Source organism: Bufo gargarizans, unplaced genomic scaffold (assembly GCF_014858855.1).
Source record: "Bufo gargarizans isolate SCDJY-AF-19 unplaced genomic scaffold, ASM1485885v1 original_scaffold_1290_pilon, whole genome shotgun sequence".
Classification (NCBI taxonomy): Eukaryota; Metazoa; Chordata; class Amphibia; order Anura; family Bufonidae; genus Bufo; species Bufo gargarizans.
This window is the reverse complement of record NW_025334295.1, coordinates 161,358-183,427: the sequence shown is the minus strand read 5'-3', so window position 1 is coordinate 183,427 and position 22,070 is coordinate 161,358. Positions and strand designations below refer to the sequence as shown.

At 48.2% G+C, this 22,070-nt stretch overlaps 1 protein-coding gene across 1 annotated transcript in view; it reads left to right on the top strand.

Moving 5' to 3' along the window:
- Positions 1-8,443: 8,443 nt before the first annotated feature.
- The window catches only part of LOC122923159 (carbohydrate sulfotransferase 11-like), a 32,494-nt gene continuing 18,867 nt past the window's right edge, over positions 8,444-22,070 (top strand). The window contains exon 1 of the mRNA XM_044273891.1: positions 8,444-8,597. Coding sequence (XP_044129826.1) covers positions 8,510-8,597 — 88 coding nt within the window. The 5' untranslated portion in view covers positions 8,444-8,509. The remainder of the gene's footprint in view (positions 8,598-22,070) is intronic.

The window sequence follows — 22,070 nt, the reverse complement described above, 5'->3', positions numbered from 1 at the left end:
GCTGGAGGGACTGGAGTACAGTCCTGCTGGGTAGTAAGGGGACAAGTAGGGCAGAGGCCCGCGGCGCTCTGCCCAGATGCCAGCTCTTCTGCTGGGAGGGGGCCAGAGGGGGCTAACGACTCCTCTACTGACCCCAGTACCTGGTTTGGAGTTGGCTGTGGAGGGGAGGGGTTGCTTACCTCCTCCTCCTGGTACTGCTGCTGGAGTTGGAGATCTGGGCTGGCTGCCCAGTATCCCTGTAGGGCCGGTAGAGAGATCTCGGTCCCATCTCCACCTGCCATCTGTGGGTCTTCCCAGGACCAGTCTGTGAGGTCCCTCAACATTTGCGAGTAAGGACCACCTGCGTCCACACCTGGCAACTTCGGCTGCTGCTGAGGGTCTGGGCCAGCTGCCCAGCATCCCGGTGGAGAGACCTCGGTCCCGTCTCCACCTGCCTGTTGTGGTTCCTCACAGGACCAGTCTATGAGGACCCCTACTTCGGGTTCCTCTGGCCGCCTCAAGGGGAAACGGCTTACCTCCTCGGATGCAGCCTCTGCTCGGCTGCTGTAACACTCCTTCTGCTGGGCAATTTCTCTCTCTTTCGCCAGTCGGAATTCTCGTTCCATCCTTGCGTGTCGCTTGGCTGTGACCTGGTTCCAGATGGCCTGGCATATATCCATGGACACATTATCTCCATACTGGTCCACTCGCTGCCTCACCTCGGCCAGCCAGTCATCTTCAGAGCCTTCCATACTTGTCTGCTCCAAGTCGCTGGATACCTCTGCTCCCAGGGGCGCTGCACTGAGTGCTAGCGTTTGCCCTCAATTTGTAACTCCACACGTTACCGGTGTCTCTGAGCTGCTTCTCCTCGCACTAGGACGCCATCCCACTGCTTGCCACCAATGTAACGGATCACCTGGCACCCCGACTGAGTACCTCCGTTTACTGGATGCTCCTAGCGTTTCCTGAGGTCTCCAAGCACTCTGGCAGACACCACCATCACCGAACCAGCATATAAGTCCTCTCCAGCATATGAATGCTGTAGGCAGTTGAATAGGAACCATACAAATAGGTTTTCACTCCTAGCAGTCAAACTGGGACAGCATGCAATAAATCCTCCCCCAAGAATGAGACGACACTTCACCTTGAGGTTTAAAACAGGAACTCCCTTTATTTTAACACAAGCATTGATTTATACATATCTTCCAACAAGGTACCACCCACAGGCTCTGCAAAACAGCCAATCATATGTATCTACAGTATTTAAACCTTCCCAGCAATTGTACACAAAATCCCCTTCCCTCTATCTGTAACGCAATAAACAAAACACAATGAGCATTGTCTGAGATGTAATTAACCAACACAATAGCATTGTCTCAGACGCAATCCACAAAATACAATTATCAAACGTAATGGACTAACTTGAACCCTGGCATACACAGATACAATGTAACAGAACACATAATAACATACATAGTATTTAAGACAGCCTGAATGCAATCTGCTACACAGTCTTAAAGGGGCATTGCTCCTAAAAGTCAGACATGTCCACGGATGGCCATTAAAGGGCCAGTAGCAGCAATATAAAATAGCACATGCCCAAATATTGCATTCAAACGTACCAAATCACCAGGGGCCATAGTCAGTAGGTAGGAGGCGGGTAGCCAGTCCTCTCCAATGCCCAGTGGCGAGGCGGGTTCCGCCACATTGGGGTATTCTTGTAAACCCCAGAAACGTGTCGAGCCTCGATCCAAATAAAGGGAATTATCCAGAAGTACCGTCCGTGGTGACTGCGGTCATTCCTGTGATTCTACAAGCGATCCTGGCAGGGGAGTTTAGTCTATGGGTGTCTTGAGCTTCATCCTATAGACCAGGCATGCTCAACCTGCGGCCCTCCAGCTGTTGCACAAATTACAACTCCCACAATGCCCTGCTGTAGACTGATAGCTCTAGGCTGTTCGGGCATGCTGGGAGTTGTAGTTTTGCAACAGCTGGAGGGCCGCAGGTTGAGCATGCCTGCCATAGACTATCTCCCCTTGTGAAGTGAGTTACCTATGCACATACGTATACCTACCTTTATTAGCTGTTATTGAGTGCTTTTATACATGGGTATGCACCGATTTCAGGTCGACATACATTGACCTATTTACGGTTTTCTCTTGCTAAGAATAGTTTTATCTGCTCTATCTCAAAACTGCTAAATAACTTTCTATTCCTACGGGTCTCTATTTTGATCTGATCTTATTTCATCTTGGGGACTGGCGCCCGTTACGGTGGTTGAGCTTTTTTGGGCTCTTTCACTTTCTTTATTATTATATGCTTCTGTTATTGACGCATATTCATCCACTTCCGGCGCCTCTCACCATTTGTCTATAAAACTACTAGTCCTTTTGCCTCACAACCCCCCCCCCCTCCCCCTACGTGGCGCCCGGTAGTTACTCCTAATACCTCCTTCCAGGGGAAGTGTGTGACTAACACATCTTTTTTGGGGACCTGTGCTTTCCCTCTCTCTCTTTCCCTGCATTCACGTCAGATGCCGGTACCCACATCCTCTCCTCTGGTCCATAACCCTTCCAGTGAACAAGATACTGAAGAGATCTACGGAGAACTCGACAGTCAATAATTTGGGCGATCTGCAATTCCAAACTGCCGTCCACCATGACAGGAGCGGGTGGCAAGGAAAATGGTTCCAAAGGTTCAACATATCTCTTCAACAAAGATTTGTGAAACACATTATGAATTTTCAGAGCCTGAGGAAGTTCAAGACGAAAAGCTACAGGATTAATAATGGCGGTGTTCTTATATGGACCAATAAACCTTGGACCCAACTTCCAAGAAGGTACCTTCAACTTAATGTTTCTTGTGGACAGCCACACAGAATCACCCACTCTTAGGTCTGGACCATTCATACCTTTCCTGTCAGCCACACGTTTAGATTGAATTATTTAGAATTTTCCACCATATAGAAGACAATGATCACGAAAAACGTTCCTCCTCAGAGATACCGGAAGTATCCGAACCAGAGAATGTGCCAAATTGTGGGTGAAACCCATATGCCCCAAGAAATTGCGACTTCCCAGTGGACTCCTGCCTATGATTGTTTATGGCAAACTCTGCCAAAGACAAAAACGAGGACCATTCCTCCTGGTTCTCAGAGACAAAACATCTTAAGCAAGTCTCCAAACTCTAATTAGTGCGCTTCGTCTGAGGATGAAAAGCAGAAGAAAAAGACTGTTGTAGCCCTCAGCCGAGTACAGAACGCCTTCCAGAATCTGGAAACAAACAGAGTCCCATGATACGAGACCAGTAGACCACGTCAGAGGGAATGCCATGGAGTTTCACAATGTTGTCAACAAACACTTGCGCAAGTGTTGTAGCATTAGGTAGGCCCGGCAACGCTATAAAGTGCACCATTTTACTAAAACGATCAACTACCACCAGAATAACTGTCTTTCCAAACGAATTAGGCAGATCAGTAATAAAATCCATAGACAAGTGAGTCCATGGTCTGAAAGGAATGGGCAACGGAAGTAGAGATCCAGAAGGCAGAGTATGTGTCACCTTAGCGCGTGCACAGATACTACGCATAATCCTCAACACACTTGCGCAACCCCGGCCACCAGAATCTACGAGAGATGAGGTAGACAGTGGATCTACTCCCAGAGTGTCCCATAAGAACCGTACAGTGATGTTCCTCAAACACCTTCTGACGCAATTCCGATGGCACAAACTGTTTCCCAGAGGGACAAGAATCTGGTGCATCTCCCTGGGACGCTAACACCTCTGCCTCTAGGTCAGGGTGAAGAGCAGATATCACCAGCCCTTCCGACAGTATCGGACTCTGATTTTAAAAATCACCACCTCCAGGAAAACTACGGACAAGGCATTTGCTTGATGTTCTTAACCCCATGGCGATAAGTGACAATGAAATTGAATCTGGTGAAAAACAAAAGACCATCTGGCCTGCCTCGGGTTCAGTCGTTTAGCAGACTCCAGGCAAGCCAGGTTTTTGTGATCTGTGAACACCGTGATCGGATGAAATCGCCCCTTCCAACCAATGACGCCATTCCTCAAAAGCCAACTAAATGGCCAGCAACTCTGTTACCCACATCATAATTTCTGGTGAGCCCCCGACTGTATAAGGATAGGGGTCGGGGACTGCTGGGATCCCCTCCCCCCTCCATTTGCCTTGGTTGGGCCCCCCACCCTCTGTTGTCCTTCTGAAGGGGTTGTAGCACTTGGGTGGCCTGTGCCAACACCAGGCCGTTGTCCAGCAGCGCGGGGGGTTAAAACACCACTGTGCTTTCTGCTGCTCCCTCACCTTACCTCCATGTGCTCAGAGAGCCAGCCCCACAGTTTATAAGTGCCTCCCCCTTACTTCTTCCTCTTTGACGGCCAGCGCCTGTTATTTACGTACCTGGTCCAAGATGTCCGCGGGTGACCCACTGATGTTGGCTCTCCTGGCGCGCATACAGTGGGAGGGGAATGGCTGGCTGCATTCATTGCTGAATGTGCCTGCCATCCCTCCTCCTCAAGCTCCCTCTTCCACGCTCCCTCCTCCCGCCCTGCAGGGCCCTCCAGTTCTTCCTGCAGTGGGGGGCTGGCGGTCTTCTCGTCGTACCTGACCCCCCCCCCACACACACACACAGTAGTTACAGTAATGGGGGCCCAGGCAAGTGCATATTCTTCCTCTGACCACCCTCTCACAATCAATTACACTACCCCTTCATGAGCCTGCACCCCCTCAGCCCCATGTTCCCCCTATGCCTGCTACAGGCCATCCGGTTGTATATGAGGATGCTGTTGAGCATCCTGCAGAGGTGGTGCCCAGTTGCCTTATCCAGTCTGCACCGCCAGCCCCTTCCCAGCCTCCCCCCCCCCCCCCGCCACGTCACGTAGGCGTCGCCGTCGCTCTCCTCTCCTCCTCATCCTGGGGAACCAGACGGAGGGGTCATCCCCGATCTCGCAGGTGCCAGTCCCGTCACCGTTCCAGGGATTCTGGGAGAAGCCGGCGCTCCAGATCTTCGAGATGGCGCTCATCGTCGTCATGGACGTTTCGTTGGGCGCATCTGGTCCGGGATTACATTTAAGACGTAAGAGGCGGGAGCCTACTCAACCCTCCAGGGTGTCCAGCCTGGCTTCCCAAACTCTGCAGCAAGATCCAGGACTGGGGGTTCAGAGGTTGCCGCGGCCCTTAAGGCCATCATTGAAAAATTGCAGCCTGCTTCTTCACAACCTCCTCTTCCTCCTCCTGCTAAACCCCCCCCCCGCTCCCGGTGCATAAGCCATACAAACGGCATCCTTGAGTCGCTAAAACTATGAACTGGCTCCAAGCCTTTTCTGTCTTGGGATGCATTATGGGTCAGCGGCATCCTGAACGCTGCTCTGAGCTTTTTGTATACCGACACTATTTATAGCGTTTACAAATCCCATCACAGATCCGCTTGGTGGAGATATACCAAGGAATTCTGTCACCGCCTGGCCCTCCAGCCAGATATTTGATGGGGGGGGGTCCAAGGCCACCGATGTGTGGCTGCGGTTGATGGTGTCACAAAGACCTTATTTTTCCAGTGTGGCCACTGGTTCCGGTGTCTTGTCCTCCCAGGGACCAGTGGCTGTGCGATGCCCGGGGGCATGTTGGCTATTTAACGAAGGAAATTGCAGATTCGCTGGACTTTGCAAGTATAAACACGAGAGTTTACTTGCAGTGGCCCACACGCTGCCTCTAGATGCCCGCGTCCCCAAGTCAAAACACTTAAGCCCCCCTCCCACGGTGACCCCTAAGGACGCCGGTGACCGTAGCCTGGATGGCGTCTTGGTTAGATCTGTACCCCAATAAACATGCTTCTGCTCAGCTGCGCTTTGGTTTTACGTACGGGTTTTTCATTCTATTTCTCCTTAGCAGACATCCCATTTTTGCTGACAACCTCTTGTCATTATTTCGAAATGTTCAGTTCCTTTCTTGAGAGCCTTCTTTGTTTACAGATGGCTCGGGCTCCTGCGGTTTTGGAGACATTTTCTGCACCGACTGGTGCGCTTCGCCCTGGCTCGAGTCTTGGCCCTCTTTCGATTTTTGCAAAAATCTGATGTTATTGAAACTCTTTCCAATTATTGTAGCGGTTGAGCTTTGGGGCTCTAGGTTGGCTAACCATCATGTTTGCTTTTGGAAGCATAACTTGTGCGTTGTTCATTGTATTAAATGGTTTGTCGTCTACTTCCTTGCCTGTGCTCAGCCCTTTTGCGCCATTTAGTGTTGCAGGTGTCTGGAGCATAACATATTCAGGGCTCGCCATGTCCCTGGCACCTCTAACCTTACTGCTGATGCCCTCTCTCGGTTTCGTTGGCAGGAATTCAGAGCCCTCCTCCCGGGAGCGTCTCTAGATGGAGTGATGTGTCCAAAACACCTCTGGCGGCTGGTGGAGAACAGCTGATGTCCCTGATCTCCTCTTCGGAGACTCCGGCGACTTGGAGAGCTCACGGTAAGGCGTGGAACAAATTTATTTTCCTGGGTGGGAACCGAGACCTGAGTAGAGATAAGGTCCCATTGCAGGTTACTGTTGAATTTTTATTGCCCTTGCATCCGCTCGCATGTGTTCTCACCGATGCCAGCGCATACAGCAGGGGTCCGGCTATCAGTGACTGCCGGACCCCTGTCGCTGATCGGGCGGGCGCAGCTCGCTGATCTCCTGCTACCTGTCGCGGGAACGTCCGTGACAGTATCACACACAGGACTCTACCAGACAGCTCCAATGTATCACACACAGGACTCTACCAGACAGCTCCAATGTATCACACACAGGACTCTACCAGACAGCTCCAATGTATCACACACAGGACTGCACCACACAGTTACAATTAGAGATGAGCAAATTGTATTGTTATTAAATTCGTTCACGCTTCGTTTGGTGGTAAAAGCAGAATTGCGTTATGGATTCTGTTACCATAGACCATAATGCAATTCTATGACAGAACGCATAACGGAATGTCTTTAGAGGCATTCCGTCATAATAGAAGTCTATGGCCTGCATAACGGAAATGGGACAGATCAGTCTCGCAGCCTATAGACTTCTATTATGACGGCATGAATAACGGGATGGCTCTAAAGGCATTCCGTTATGTATTCGATTATAGAATTGTGTTATGGTCCGTGGTAACGGAATACATAACGCAATTCTGCTTTTACCACCAAACGAAGCGTGAACGAATTTCAAAATATACCACACAGTTACAATGTATCACATACAGGACTGTACCACACAGTTACAATGTATCGCATACAGGACTGTACCACACAGTTACAATGTATCGCATACAGGACTGTACCACACAGTTACAATGTATCACAGGGAGGACTGTACCACACAGTTACAATGTATCACATACAGGACTGTACCACACAGTTACAATGTATCACAGGGAGGACTGTACTACACAGTTACAATGTATCACATACAGGACTGTACCACACAGTTACAATGTATCGCATACAGGACTGTACCACACAGTTACAATGTATCACAGGGAGGACTGTACTACACAGTTACAATGTATCGCATACAGGACTGTACCACACAGTTACAATGTATCACATACAGGACTGTACCACACAGTTACAAGGTATCACATACAGGACTGTACCACACAGTTACAATGTATCACATACAGGACTGTACCACACAGTTACAATGTATCACATACAGGACTGTACCACACAGTTACAATGTAAGGCCTCTTGCACATTACCGTATGGCTTTTTCAGTATCTTGCGGTCCGCAAAAAAACTGATCCGCAAAAAATACGGATGACGTTCGTGTGCATTTCGTTTTTTGTGGAACGGAACAGATGGCCCCTGATAGAACAGTACTATCCTTGTCCGTTATGCGGACAATAATAAGACATGTTCTATCTTTGAACGGAACGGAAAAACGGAAACGGAAGGCATACAGAGTACCTTCCTTTTTTTGGCGGCTCCATTGAAATGAATGGTTCCGTATATGGAACACAAAAAAAGGATCGTAAACGGGAAAAAAAAAAACAGTTTGTGTACAAGAGGCCTAACACCCAGGATCGCACCACAGTTACAATGTATCACTTTCAGAACTGTATGATACCTTTACAATGTATCACAAGGCGCTATTGTTTCTCACACATAACAGTATTTGCACACACTATCAAACTTTGCAGATACAGCAGACTGTGTAAGAACAGAAGCTCCCAGGACGGTCTGTACCATCTCTCACATAGGAGGAGGGTGTGCAAAGCGTTGGTTATTTTTTACTTTAAATGATTCCTGAAATCATATGATCACTTATAGAATTATAGTGCGGTCAGGGAGCAGCCATTGTATGATGCAAAAATTACAGGGTGGGTTTTGTAAAGAAAATGTTCCAGGATATGTGGACTGTTCCACCCCCATCAAGGTGGAGGCAGGTGGTACACTCCTTTGTGGGTTCTCTGGCTGTGCAGGGACAGAGTGGATCTGTGCACACTTTGCAGGCAATGAGCACCCAGGGCTGGCTCCCTGCGCAGCATGAGGAGAGGCAAAGTGATGGTCCTGGCTACCTGTCTGGGATCCTTCATATTGATTATCTTCTACTTCCAGAGCAGCTTGAGCTCAGGTAAGTGACGACTGCCCTCCGGGAAGGGTTGGAAGAAAAGGGGCTGGGAGAAGGAATGCACAATCCACTAACTTATACCCTATAGGCTTCGTGGGTCAGTAACTAATTCTGGCCACAGACCCCCTCAATAGTCGGCTCACTCTCGTCATGACAATTAGTGCGTTTGTGACAGTAAAATTATTTGTTTCGACCAAAAAGATCAATTCTCCCAATGTATTGGATGTGGCCGGTCTGTGACTATTCCGTCATTTGTCACCGTGGCGATTGGTTAGTTATAAACGGGACAAGTCACAGACGTCCGAGACCATCGCAATCCTCGCGCCACAGTCGCCGTCCATAGGAGTCCATTGAGTCGTGCTACAGCGGCAACAAAGTTGCAAAAAGAAACTTAGAAGTTGCATGCAAGTCCAAATCTGCGATAGCTTCGAGCTTAGTGGAAAACCTTCCTACATAAAACAAAGAGCGGGCCCTTCTATTAGGATTAAGACTGGCACCTTTACAAACTCCTTGGAGCTTCCTGGCTGGTACAGATTGCAAGCTCTTTGACCAAATCTGTCGTATGAGTATTACTAGAGTCTGGCACTCTTTATTTTTTTTCTGCATTTCCCTTGAACATTGACTTCCATTCATTTATTTGTCACAGTGTGGCAGGCAAAGTGTTAAGCCAGTTCTGTAAGCACCCTATAAATAATATGTGCCCCCCTCGCTGTGCTATGGGCATGAAATATTCCCTTTATTCATGCATTGCCTCCCAGCACTCGGCGCAGGAATGTTCCCTTCTTGGGTTAGCAGTTTAATGAATGGAACCTCTCAGCAACTCTCTGTATATTTCCACTTTAGGCACCGGGTAGAGCCTGCACCTCGTGGGGTTAACTTCCCCCCCCCCCCCCCAGGCCTCTTGCACACAAACGTATTTTCTTTTTTTCCTTTTTTTTTTGCGGACCGTATGTGGAACTATTCACTTCGACGGGTCCGCATAAATAAACGGAAGTTACTCCGTGTGCATTCCGTATTTCTGTTCCGCAAAAAAATAGAACATGTCCTAATATTGTCCGCATTAGTGACAAAGATAGTACTGTTCTATGAAGGGCCAGCTGTTCCGTTCCGCAAAATACGAAATGCACGCAGATGTCTTTTTTGGGGGGCGGATCAGTTTTTTGGTGACCACAAAATACATACGGTCGTGTGCAAGAGACCTAACCCTTATAGGTAGACTTCACTATTCTGTCTTGCACCCAGTCTTCCACATTCAGGCTCTATTATCGTGCACGAAATCATGCGCAAGTTGACAAATTTAGCTCTGCTACATCTATCTTGAGAACCTGCCCCCCCCCCCCCCATGAAATGTCCGTTCATTCATTCTGCGGTCCAGACTGTATACATACCATAGACCGCAGTTTCTAAAAAAAGAAACACAGAATGGCACAGAATGGGTTAATTGTTTAGGCTTCGCCCGCCCCTCTGCCAATGTGGCAGAACAAAATAAACACCTCCATATTACCCCCATCCCATCCCCCCCTGTCCGTCCCAACACATGCTCCCCATGCCTGGCTGCATTGTGGAAGTTTCTCCGGCCTCACAATCCGTCTCAGACCCCTGGAGGCGGTGGGCTTATAAAAACACTGAAATATTTTAACGCTGACATCACCCCAGAACCTCGCTGCCCCTCCATGCAATATTTATAAAAAAAAATATTTTAAAAAAATCCTCCTTCAAGACTTTCTGGCACAATTCTTAAAGGGGCTACTAACCCTAAGGCTGGATTCACACAATACTGATTAGCTGCTGATTTTCGGCGTTTAATTTGCAGGGGGGGGGGGGGGGGAAGAGAAATGCGCTGGGGGGGCATGCACACGCTGCAGATTTTGTTGCAGAAAAGCTGCATATTAGGTCTCATGCACACGACCGTGCCATTTTATGCGGGCCGCAAACCGCGGATCCGCAAAAAAACCAGAAGCCGCTTGTGTGCCTTCTGCAATTTACCGAACGGGCGGCCCATTGTAGACATGCCTATTCTTGTTCGCAAAATGGACGAGAATAGGACATGCTATTTTTTTTTTTCCAGGCCCTCGGAACGGAGCAACGGATGCGGATTACAACGCTGCAGATTACAAATCCGTAATATTGTAGCCTTTTTTCTTTTATGCAGTATGTGAATTCTCGAAATTCTCGTCCACTTCGCTGGTACTGTAAAACGCTGCGGATTTGCCGCACAAAAAACAATAGCGCCAGATCTGCAGTTAATCAGTCACGTGTAAACGCAGCCTAAGGTAGGTATTTCTAATGGTTTTCAATGAAGATTTTGGTGCGCCAATTATCCGACAAATGAGCAAATGTAGCATTAAAAATCCATCAGTTGTCGGCAGCCCTATGCAAATGCCATTCCCAGGCTACTTTCACACTTGCGTTCAGAGCGGATCAGTCTGGTGTCTGCACAGACGGATCCGCTCCTATAATGCGTATGATGGGATCCGTTCAGAACAGATCCGTCTGCATTATAATTTAGAAAAAAGTGTGAAAGTTGCTCAGACGGATCCGTCCAGACTTTACATTGAAAGTCAATGGGGGACGGATCCGTTTAAAATTGAGCCATACTGTGTCATTTTCAAACGGATCCGTCCCCGTTGACTTGCATTGTAAGTCTGGACGGATCCGTTTGCCTCCGCACGGCCAGGCGGACACCCGAATGCTGCAAGCAGCGTTCGGGTGTCCGCCTGCTGAGCGGAGCGGAGGACAAACGGTGCCAGACTGATGCATTCTGAGCGGATCCACTCAGAATGCATTAGGGCAGTACGGATGCGTTCGGGTCGTTTGAGAGCCTTCAAACGGAACTCACAAGCGGAGCCCCGAACGCTAGTGTGAAAGTAGCCTTAGGCTGGTTTCACATCTGCGGCATAGATTCCCACAGGCTCTTCCGGCACAGCGTCCGGATCTCCGTGCCGCAGATGTGAAACCAGCCTCACTAACATTTGTGAAGGTAAATTTGTCTCTGGCACGCCCCAGTCCTGCCCAAGAACACTTCTGGGCACGGTCTCCGTAAACCTTACCCATTTTCAGGCCAGGACAAGCCAGATTAGCCTGGAGGAATGTCTCTGAAAATTCAGGGCAGTCCCTGCAAATTTAGGACTGTTACTTACTATGAGAAAGGGATGTGCTGCTGACAGTGATGAAAATTGTACATCATCACAATAACGACTATATAGAGCTAAACGAGGGCCGCTATATACTAGACCGGACACGCCAGTGGACTAGTGACCTCACGGCGTCTGGGGTCCCTGTCCATTTTGGGTGAAAGTAAAGCCAGTCTGCCCCAGGTGTACACTAGGCCTCACTCATACAAGCAGTTGCCCATGGCGACCAATCACAGCGCAGCTTTCATTTCTCCAGAGTTGTTTTAGAGATGAAAGCTGTGCTCTGGTTGGTGTGGGCCTCTAGTCCCAGTTTTTGTGCTGGACAGTTTTGATGCCATGCCAGTGTAGTCACAGATGGCAAATGTCCTTGTCACATCCCAGGTGACCACACACCGGGAAATAGCACCTCATTTACACCCCATTACTAGGTGACTGCCCTTTCTGATGTGCAGTTGTCACCACCGGGAGCTCATGCAATTTGCACCTATTTCTAGGCTTAAAGGGGCAGTCCAGTTTTTCTATGTTCTCTTCGATGCTTCTCTCCATTAATACGAAGAGGGCTGAGCAAACTTGTAGCCGACCAGACGTTTACTAAGACCCCTTACCTTGGGTAATTGGGAAGGGGTCCAGAATGCCACTCGTACAGATCTGACATTGGATGTGAAATGGCTGAACCCTTTTAAGCTGGAGGTGATGATGGGTGAATTGACTGATGAAAGGGTTATGGCTGTGACTATAGTCAGAGCAGCTGCTATTGGCCCCAGGTGGCAGTACATATGGCGGTATTCTACATCCTGTGGCTACTGGGAGTTGTGGTTTTGCAGCAGCAGGTGTGAGGCATTAGTATGTATTTACCATCCCCCGCTCTGACGCTCACTTTACCATCCCCGTCCAATGCCTCTGTGACAAACTGCAATCTTTATGACCCTTTTGCTTGAAAACCGACATCAGAGCAATTGCGTCTGAGCAATCCTTGTGATGTAGAGGAATGTGGTTCAGGATTGACTCTACTTACAACAGGCTGTCTTAGGGTACTTTCACACTAGAGTTTAAGTTTTCCGGTATTGAGTTCCGTCATAGGGGCTCAATACCGGAAAAAAACGCTTCAGTTTTGTCCCCATTCACTGTCAATGGGGACAGAACTGAACAGAACGGAGCGCTCCAAAATGTATTCCGTTCAGTTTAGTTGCGGTCCCACATGTAGTAGTTTGCTTTCCGGCCTGAGATGCAGAGCAAGATGGATCCGGCATGACCCCCAATGCAAGTCAATGGGGACGGATCAGTTTTCTCGGACACAATAGAAAACGGATCAGTCCTCCATTGACTTCAATGACGGATCTGTCTTGGCAATGTTAAAGATAATACAACTGGATCCGTTCATAACGGATGCAGATGGTTGTATTTTCAGTAATGTCCAGCATGCAGTTGCATCCAGAGACTGGTGAAATACATCTGCTTATCTCTGTCTTCCAGGAATATTCTATTCAGTTGTGTGAAGACCACTTGTGTGATCGCTGACCATGACGGGTCTCTGCATGGTGTTCAGTTTCCCTGCAGCGCCTCCACAGGGGGAATGAAGTATTACATAGAGACCATTGATATCAATCTAGATCATGTAATGAATGGACGTTCCAGGTCCCCGAGAGAGAGACTCTTTCTAGCCATTCTGTGTTCTCATTAATAGATGGAGGTTCTGAAATGGCGGACTCCTCTGTTAACTGCATAATAGGCTCTCTAACCCAGACGACCCCAGATGGAGGTTCTGAAATGGCGGACTCCTCTGTTAACTGCATAATAGGCTCTCTAACCCAGACGACCCCTTTAAAGAGGTTCTCTGGGATTTTGATATTGATGACCTAAGCTCAGGATAGATCATCAATATCAAATCGGTGGGGGTCTGTCTCATTGCACCCGACCTAACCTAATCAGCTGTACGAAAAGACCAAAGCTTCCCTTGAGCGCTTAGGTCTCTTCCTAGGTCGATGACGTAACATTCATCTGTCACATGGCTGTCACGGATGCCGTGTGGGCGGAAAACTCCACACAGAGCACAGGAGGAAAGGGGAAAGGAACAAGGCCTGGAAACCAGGGTAAAGGAGAAGGTCCCCTCCTAGAACAACCCTAATCCAAATCCTGACTATCAGTATGAACCGACCTTGATGGTAGGAAAGTTCATACACAGGAACCTAGGGCCCTGGTATAGTGACCAGACTTGAGACAACCTATTCCTCCACCAGAAGGATGAACAGAAGGCTCGCTCAGGCCTGGATTGAACAGACAGGGGAATACAACAAACAAAATACAAATAGGAAAGACGACACTTAACTTCACGTGGAGCAAAGGCAGCGCCAGGAGCTCAACCGAGGGCCAACAACCAGCTAGCCCAGAGTCCAGAAACTGAAGCTATAAACCGCACCCCTAGAAGGGGTAAGCAGTAATAAATAGGGGAAGTTAAATGACCAAACCAACAACACCTGCCAGAGGTGTGGTCATTATCAAAACAACACAGACACAAAATGATCCACAAGGAACCAGATTAAGGCCGAATGCAAATCCAGCCCGGTCCGTGGTATGCCGGGCTGGATTCCTGCTCTGAGCAGGAGCGCACAGCGTCATTGGTTGCTATGACGCCGTGCGCTTCATGCCGCCGCTGCACTACAGTAATACACTATACGGTGTGCATTCGGCCTAACCCACGTGTTGCCAGTCTCTCTGATCTCCTGGCCGCTGTCACGGGAGTGTCCGTGACAATGGCCTACAGCAGGGATGCCCAACTTGCGGTCCTCCAGCTGTTGCAAAACTACAACTGCCAACAAGCCCTGATAGCTGTCCGGGCATGCTAGGAGTTGTAGTTTTGCAACAGCTGAAGGGCCGCAGGTTGGGCATTCCTGGCCTAGAGGAAGGCGAAGCTGCGATACCAAGCACAGCCACTATACAATGGATGGAGCTGTGCTTGGTAAGCGGTCAGGAGGCCGCTGCGCTCATTGGAGCTCCAGTGGAGCCACGTTTTCCTCAAGCAGCTGATCGGTGTGGGTGCTGGGAGTCGGACCCCTGCCAATCTCATATTGATGACCTATCCTGTTTATAGCCATCAATATAAAAAACCCTTTAAACTTTGCTGGACCTGTGACCAGACTATGGAAGGGTCTAGTATAGCTTTACAATGGATTCCCCTCCCCCCGGCAGTGACATGTTCACTCTCTTCCTTATCAGCTTTTTGAAATGTGAAAAAAATGGCGTGCAGTATGATTGTGACCAGAGCGGGTGTTTGTGGGCGTCTTCTATGGTTGCATTGATTTCCCACCTCCCATGGGATCTATACATGACATCGAGGTAGTGCTGCCAAATAAAGGGTTAAAGTGGCAGTACGGGAGTTGTTTGCTCAGTATTCTGTGTGATATTTGCAGTCTCTGGCTCCACACAGGGCAAAAGTCACTCTTCATAATATTCCTGCACAAATGTGAGTGCTGCAGATTGAACAACTGGACTGGGGGTCACTTGCATTCTGACAATGCAATTGTCGCTATTAGTCTGCAAGACCGTCCATCAGCAAAGGCAATACGGATCCTTCGTGTCCTGATCAGCCCCATCTTGGCCTGGAGTGAGGGGGCAGAGCTATTGGTCTCCTATTGCAGTGGAGGGAGGTTACTGCAGCAAGCTGCCTCCCAGCCTCAGACATTTTATGCACCAGCACCTCCTGGGGTGTGAAAAGAACATTGACTGAGAAGATGCAGAATGTCCATCACATCCTTTACTCGCCACTTATGCTGCATCGGGCTGGATTGGATTTCTGTGTATGGACACGGTTAATATTGAATAAGGAAGGTCAGGTCCTCAGAAACTAGAGCCGAGGACGTGTGTCCCAGTGTAACCAGAGAACCTGGCCTTGCATTAGATCATCCGTTTTCAAGGACTTCCTAAGTACTCGCATTGCAGAAATGTCTGATGTCTGGAAGAACTGGCCTAAAGCTACATCTGTGAGATCTAGGATGCCACGTTATAGGATGCTGGGTGGACCTAGATGGCTGGTTTCTTTACAGGGACCATAGGTTGTAGCCACCGAGCATCATGTCGGTGATCACCTTTATTAATTTTACCATTTATGTCCACTTGTACGATTGCTCCTCCTGAGCTACTCCAGAGCTATTAGAGAAACGGGAGGTTGTTGCTTTGATGGCCGGTGGACAGTGGTTGACCACAAATAGCCCGTTTTCACATCAGGAACAGCTGGATAGTTATTAAATGCAGATTGCAATGGAATATAATTCTCAACGTCGCTGCAGTAAACCGCGCCATTCAAGTGCATGGCAAGGGAAGTGTTGGCAGGAGTCTAGAATAATAATGTGTCCGGTAAACCTTCTACGGCCGTCCGATGATAGGACCCTATTGAAAGTCTTTTTTTCCCCCCTCAGGATAACTGGGGACTCGGCTGGTAATTTTCCATCGCGCTCTCGCCATGTTTTGTGTTGCCTGGGGGATGCGTATAGTGAATTGCGATTTTTACAAAGACTTTTGGGGATTTTTTTTTTTATATAGTTTATAATTCTGTAGATTTAAAGGCTATGTACACTTTCGTTTTGCAATCGGTTCTTTTAAATACATGCTACCGTTTTGTATCTACAGCTCCTATGCCAATTTATGTGTCTCTATGGTAACAGACTAAAAACAATCTTGTCAGATCTTGCAGAAATAATTTCTTGCTAATCTAACTTTAAAGGAGTTATCAAAGACTATTAACTGCTCCCCCATACTGAATATACTTACCTGGCTCCCCGAGCCTCTCCTGGACCCTGCAACGCCGCTGCAGCCAGGGGCAGATTGGCCATAGACCCTACAAAGAAATTTCCCAGTGGGCCGATGCCCGTCTAAACCCCCCTTACGGCCGGCAACTGGAAGTTTTTGTGGATGTATTTTGTGATGGACTGTGGTATTTGGCTCTGTTGGGGTGTATAATGTGCCATAATATAGTAGCGCTGGCCTCGCCTACTTGTGTTGGCCCTTGTCTTCCATCAATTTGGTCCTGACTACAAAACAGGGCCACTTTTAGTATTTTTTTCCAGGGCCACTTTAAATTCCCAGTCCGCCCCTTGCTGCAGCTTCTCCCCGTGTACAGATGAAAACATCCGGTGCCGAGGGATGGGGGGGGGGGGGGGTAGAAACCAATGGCAGGCGGGGATGGGGGACAAGCCTCCCTAGCATCTCCCGTGATGCTATGGAGGCTCGTCCCTGCCTGCCATTGACTGCCATTTTCATCTGCCCCCGGGGGGAGGTGGCGGTGCAGAGAACAGGAGCAGTGCGGGGAGCCAGATAAGTATATTCAGTGTGAGGGGCCTGGGCATATAGGGGAGCATTTAATGGTCTTGGATAACCCCTTTAACATGAAGTATGGCAGGGATGGCCAACCTGAGGCTCTCCAGCTGTTGCAAAACTAGAACTCCCACCATGCCATGCTGTAGGCTAAAAGCTGTAGGCAGTGTAGGCATGCTGGGAGTTGTAGTTTTCCAACAGCTGGAGAGCCTCAGGTTGGCCATCCCTGAAGTATGGGATAGACAAAAGGGAGTATGGCTGCAGGGTCAGACTACACAAGGTTTGTTTGTGGTTCTTTAACCATGGAGACGCATAGGCCTATATTGAATAACACTGCTAGTCTCCCAGGCCGTGCACAATGTCATTCAATAGAGGTCGCTGATGGACCACTCAGGAACATTTGTCCATTGTTGAGAATATTACAAGTTCCCTTTTAGATTATGGCCCCAAACCTAAAATGACCCTCAGAAATGGACCCTCCTGTAGGGATTTGGGCACTATTGCATGCCTTAGGCCACCTTGATGGTACCTGTCCTGTTAATGGTCTTTACTCTCTCCTCCCCCTTCCCTCATCATGTTATGATGCCCATTGATGCCAACACCAGGCTGTCCATGTAACATGCAAACATGCCAGGTACTTGAGAGTTAGGGTAACCAAATGGAGAACCTGATGGAAATGGAGCATATTGAGATGGCCTTGACCTCACACTCCGGGCACTGAACCATTGGACACTCCGCTCTGATCTTTTCCTCCTTGATTTTTATACTTTTGCCTAAACAGTGAAGAATCCCTAGGTTTCCTGAGACCAGATGACTTGGTGAAATGGTGAAAGAGAAACCGCTAGAAGCCAAACCACAAAGTTGAGCAAAAAACCCAATGACGCTGGGAATTTCTATGACTTGTTGTATGCAACCTTATTGCTCAACTGCCATGAATAATCAAGTCTTTCTTTAGAAGTGGAGTGACACTAACATCACAAGAGGAGACGATGTGACTTATTTGCATCTTCCAAAATGAGATCTTCCTGCAGTTTCCTTTAGCTGTTTCCCACTGTACATTTTAGGGGGTCTTGCCGTGTCTTATGTCAAGCAGGGGCGCAAATCGTTCTGGTTGTAGCACTGCAATGTCAGATGAGTCATGCAGGTAACACTTGAAGATGTCCACATGCATGTAGAAATCTCTGTAGGTCACCACAACTGGTGGCAGCGTGTATTGGAACATGTGACCACAACTCTCACCCAAGAGAGGAGAAGATGGCCAACCTTCAAAAGTAATGGAGCAAGGATGTCTGCCTACATAGATTTATTCATGAGTTCTGATGTCACGTAAGAAGACAACAGTATCATAAATTGGGCATGGTAGGTGGTGGACTGTTACAGATATTGCATTGGAGCCCAGAATCCATAGGTTACACCTCTAAAAATTCCTTCTCAACCTTGACCAAGGCCTCATAACTAGGGATGAGCGAACTCGAACTGTATAGTTCGGGTTCGTACCGAATTTTGGGGTGTCCGTGACACGGACCCGAACCCGGACATTTTCGTAAAAGTCCGGGTTCGGGTTCGGTGTTCGTCGCTTTCTTCGCGCTTTTGTGACGCTTTCTTGGCGCTTTTTGAAAGGCTGCAAAGCAGCCAATCAACAAGCGTCATACTACTTGCCCCAAGAGGCCATCACAGCCATGCCTACTATTGGCATGGCTGTGATTGGCCAGAGCACCATGTGACCCAGCCTCTATTTAAGCTGGAGTCACATAGCGCCGCCCGTCACTCTGCTCTGATTAGCGTAGGGAGAGGTTGCGGCTGCGACAGTAGGGCGAGATTAGGCAGATTAACTCCTCCAAAGGACTTGATTAACTGATCGATCTGCAGCTGTGGATCATTGAGCTGCTGATCCTCAATTGCTCACTGTTTTTAGGCTGCACAGACCGTTTGTCAGTCTCATTTTTCTGGGGTGATCGGCGGCCATTTTGTGTCTTGTGGTGCGCCAGCACAAGCTGCGACCAAGTGCATTTAACCCTCAATGGTGTGGTTGTTTTTTGGCTAAAGCCTACATCAGGGTGAAGCTGTCACACCAAGTGCATTTAACCAGCAATAGTCTGTTCATTTTTTGGCCATATACAAAATCAGGGGCAAGCTGCGCCTGTCACCAAGTGCATTTAACCCTCAATGGTGTGGTTGTTTTTTGGCTAAAGCCTACATCAGGGTGAAGCTGTGACACCAAGTGCATTTAACCAGCAATAGTCTGTTCATTTTTTGGCCATATACAAAATCAGGGGCAAGCTGCGCCTGTCACCAAGTGCATTTAACCCTCAATGGTGTGGTTGTTTTTTGGCTAAAGCCTACATCAGGGTGAAGCTGTCACACCAAGTGCATTTAACCAGCAATAGTCTGTTCATTTTTTGGCCATATACAAAATCAGGGGCAAGCTGCGCCTGTCACCAAGTGCATTTAACCCTCAATGGTGTGGTTGTTTTTTGGCTAAAGCCTACATCAGGGTGAAGCTGTCACACCAAGTGCATTTAACCAGCAATAGTCTGTTTATTTTTTGGCCATATCCCAGTCTAATTCTGTCACTAAATCCATACCGGTCACCCAGCGCCTAAATACTAGGCCTCAAATTTATATCCAGCTAAATCTGTCCCTAGTGCTGTAGCTGGGCGAGTTATTTAGTGTCCGTTCAAGCACATTTCTTGTTCTGGGTTGAAATACAATTCCCAATTTAGCAATTTCATAATTTAGTGGTTCCTGCTATATCAGAGCTATTTGAAATCTATCCCAAAAAGGGTATATAATATTGAAGGTGCACATTGGGTCATTCAGAATAACTTCACACACACCCGCTACTGTGTATTTCCAAGTCTAATTCTGTCACTAAACCCATACCTGTCACCCAGCGCCTAAATACTAGGCCTCAAATTTAAATCCCTCTAAATCTCTCGTTACCCACCGCTGTACTGTTGTTGCTGGGCAAGATATTTAGTGTCCGTCAAAGCACATTTTTTGTTCTGGGTTGAAGTACAATTCCCAATTTAGCAATTTCATAATTTAGTGGTTTCTGCTATATCAGAGCTATTTGAAATCTATCCCTAAAAGGGTATATAATATTGAAGGTGCACATTGGGTCATTCAGAATAACTTCACACACACCCGCTTCTGTGCATTTCCAAGTCTAATTCTGTCACTAAATCCATACCGGTGACCCAGCGCCTAAATACTAGGCCTCAAATTTAAATCCCTCTAAATCTCTCGTTACCCACCGCTGTACTGTTGTTGCTGGGCAAGATATTTAGTGTCCGTCAAAGCACATTTTTTGTTCTGGGTTGAAGTACAATTCCCAATTTAGCAATTTCATAATTTAGTGGTTTCTGCTATATCAGAGCTATTTGAAATCTATCCCTAAAAGGGTATATAATATTGAAGGTGCACATAGGGTCATTCAGAATAACTTCACACACACGCTTCTGTGCATTTCCAAGTCTAATTCTGTCACTAAATCCATACCGGTGACCCAGCGCCTAAATACTAGGCCTCAAATTTAAATCCCTCTAAATCTCTCGTTACCCACCGCTGTACTGTTGTTGCTGGGCAAGATATTTAGTGTCCGTCAAAGCACATTTTTTGTTCTGGGTTGAAGTACAATTCCCAATTTAGCAATTTCATAATTTAGTGGTTTCTGCTATATCAGAGCTATTTGAAATCTATCCCTAAAAGGGTATATAATATTGAAGGTGCACATAGGGTCATTCAGAATAACTTCACACACACGCTTCTGTGCATTTCCAAGTCTAATTCTGTCACTAAATCCATACCGGTCACCCAGCGCCTAAATACTAGGCCTCAAATTTATATCCCGCTGAATTTGAATACAATACATTGGGCCAAATAATATATTTGTTGTTGTGGTGAACCATAACAATGAGAAAAACATCTAGTAAGGGACGCGGACGTGGACATGGTCGTGGTGGTGTTAGTGGACCCTCTGGTGCTGGGAGAGGACGTGGCCGTTCTGCCACATCCACACGTCCTAGTGTACCAACTACCTCAGGTCCCAGTAGCCGCCAGAATTTACAGCGATATATGGTGGGGCCCAATGCCGTTCTAAGGATGGTAAGGCCTGAGCAGGTACAGGCATTAGTCAATTGGGTGGCCGACAGTGGATCCAGCACGTTCACATTATCTCCCACCCAGTCTTCTGCAGAAAGCGCACAGATGGCGCCTGAAAACCAACCCCATCAGTCTGTCACATCACCCCCATGCATACCAGGGAAACTGTCTCAGCCTCAAGTTATGCAGCAGTCTCTTATGCTGTTTGAAGACTCCGCTGGCAGGGTTTCCCAAGGGCATCCACCTAGCCCTTCCCCAGCGGTGAAAGACATAGAATGCACTGACGCACAACCACTTATGTTTCCTGATGATGAGGACATGGGAATACCACCTCAGCATGTCTCTGATGATGACGAAACACAGGTGCCAACTGCTGCGTCTTTCTGCAGTGTGCAGACTGAACAGGAGGTCAGGGATCAAGACTGGGTGGAAGACGATGCAGGGGACGATGAGGTCCTAGACCCCACATGGAATGAAGGTCGTGCCACTGACTTTCACAGTTCGGAGGAAGAGGCAGTGGTGAGACCGAGCCAACAGCGTAGCAAAAGAGGGAGCAGTGGGCAAAAGCAGAACACCCGCCGCCAAGAGACTCCGCCTGCTACTGACCGCCGCCATCTGGGACCGAGCACCCCAAAGGCAGCTTCAAGGAGTTCCCTGGCATGGCACTTCTTCAAACAATGTGCTGACGACAAGACCCGAGTGGTTTGCACGCTGTGCCATCAGAGCCTGAAGCGAGGCATTAACGTTCTGAACCTGAGCACAACCTGCATGACCAGGCACCTGCATGCAAAGCATGAACTGCAGTGGAGTAAACACCTTAAAACCAAGGAAGTCACTCAGGCTCCCCCTGCTACCTCTTCTGCTGCTGCCGCCTCGGCCTATTCTGCTGCTGCCGCCTCGGCCTCTTCCTCCGCCTCTGGAGGAACGTTGG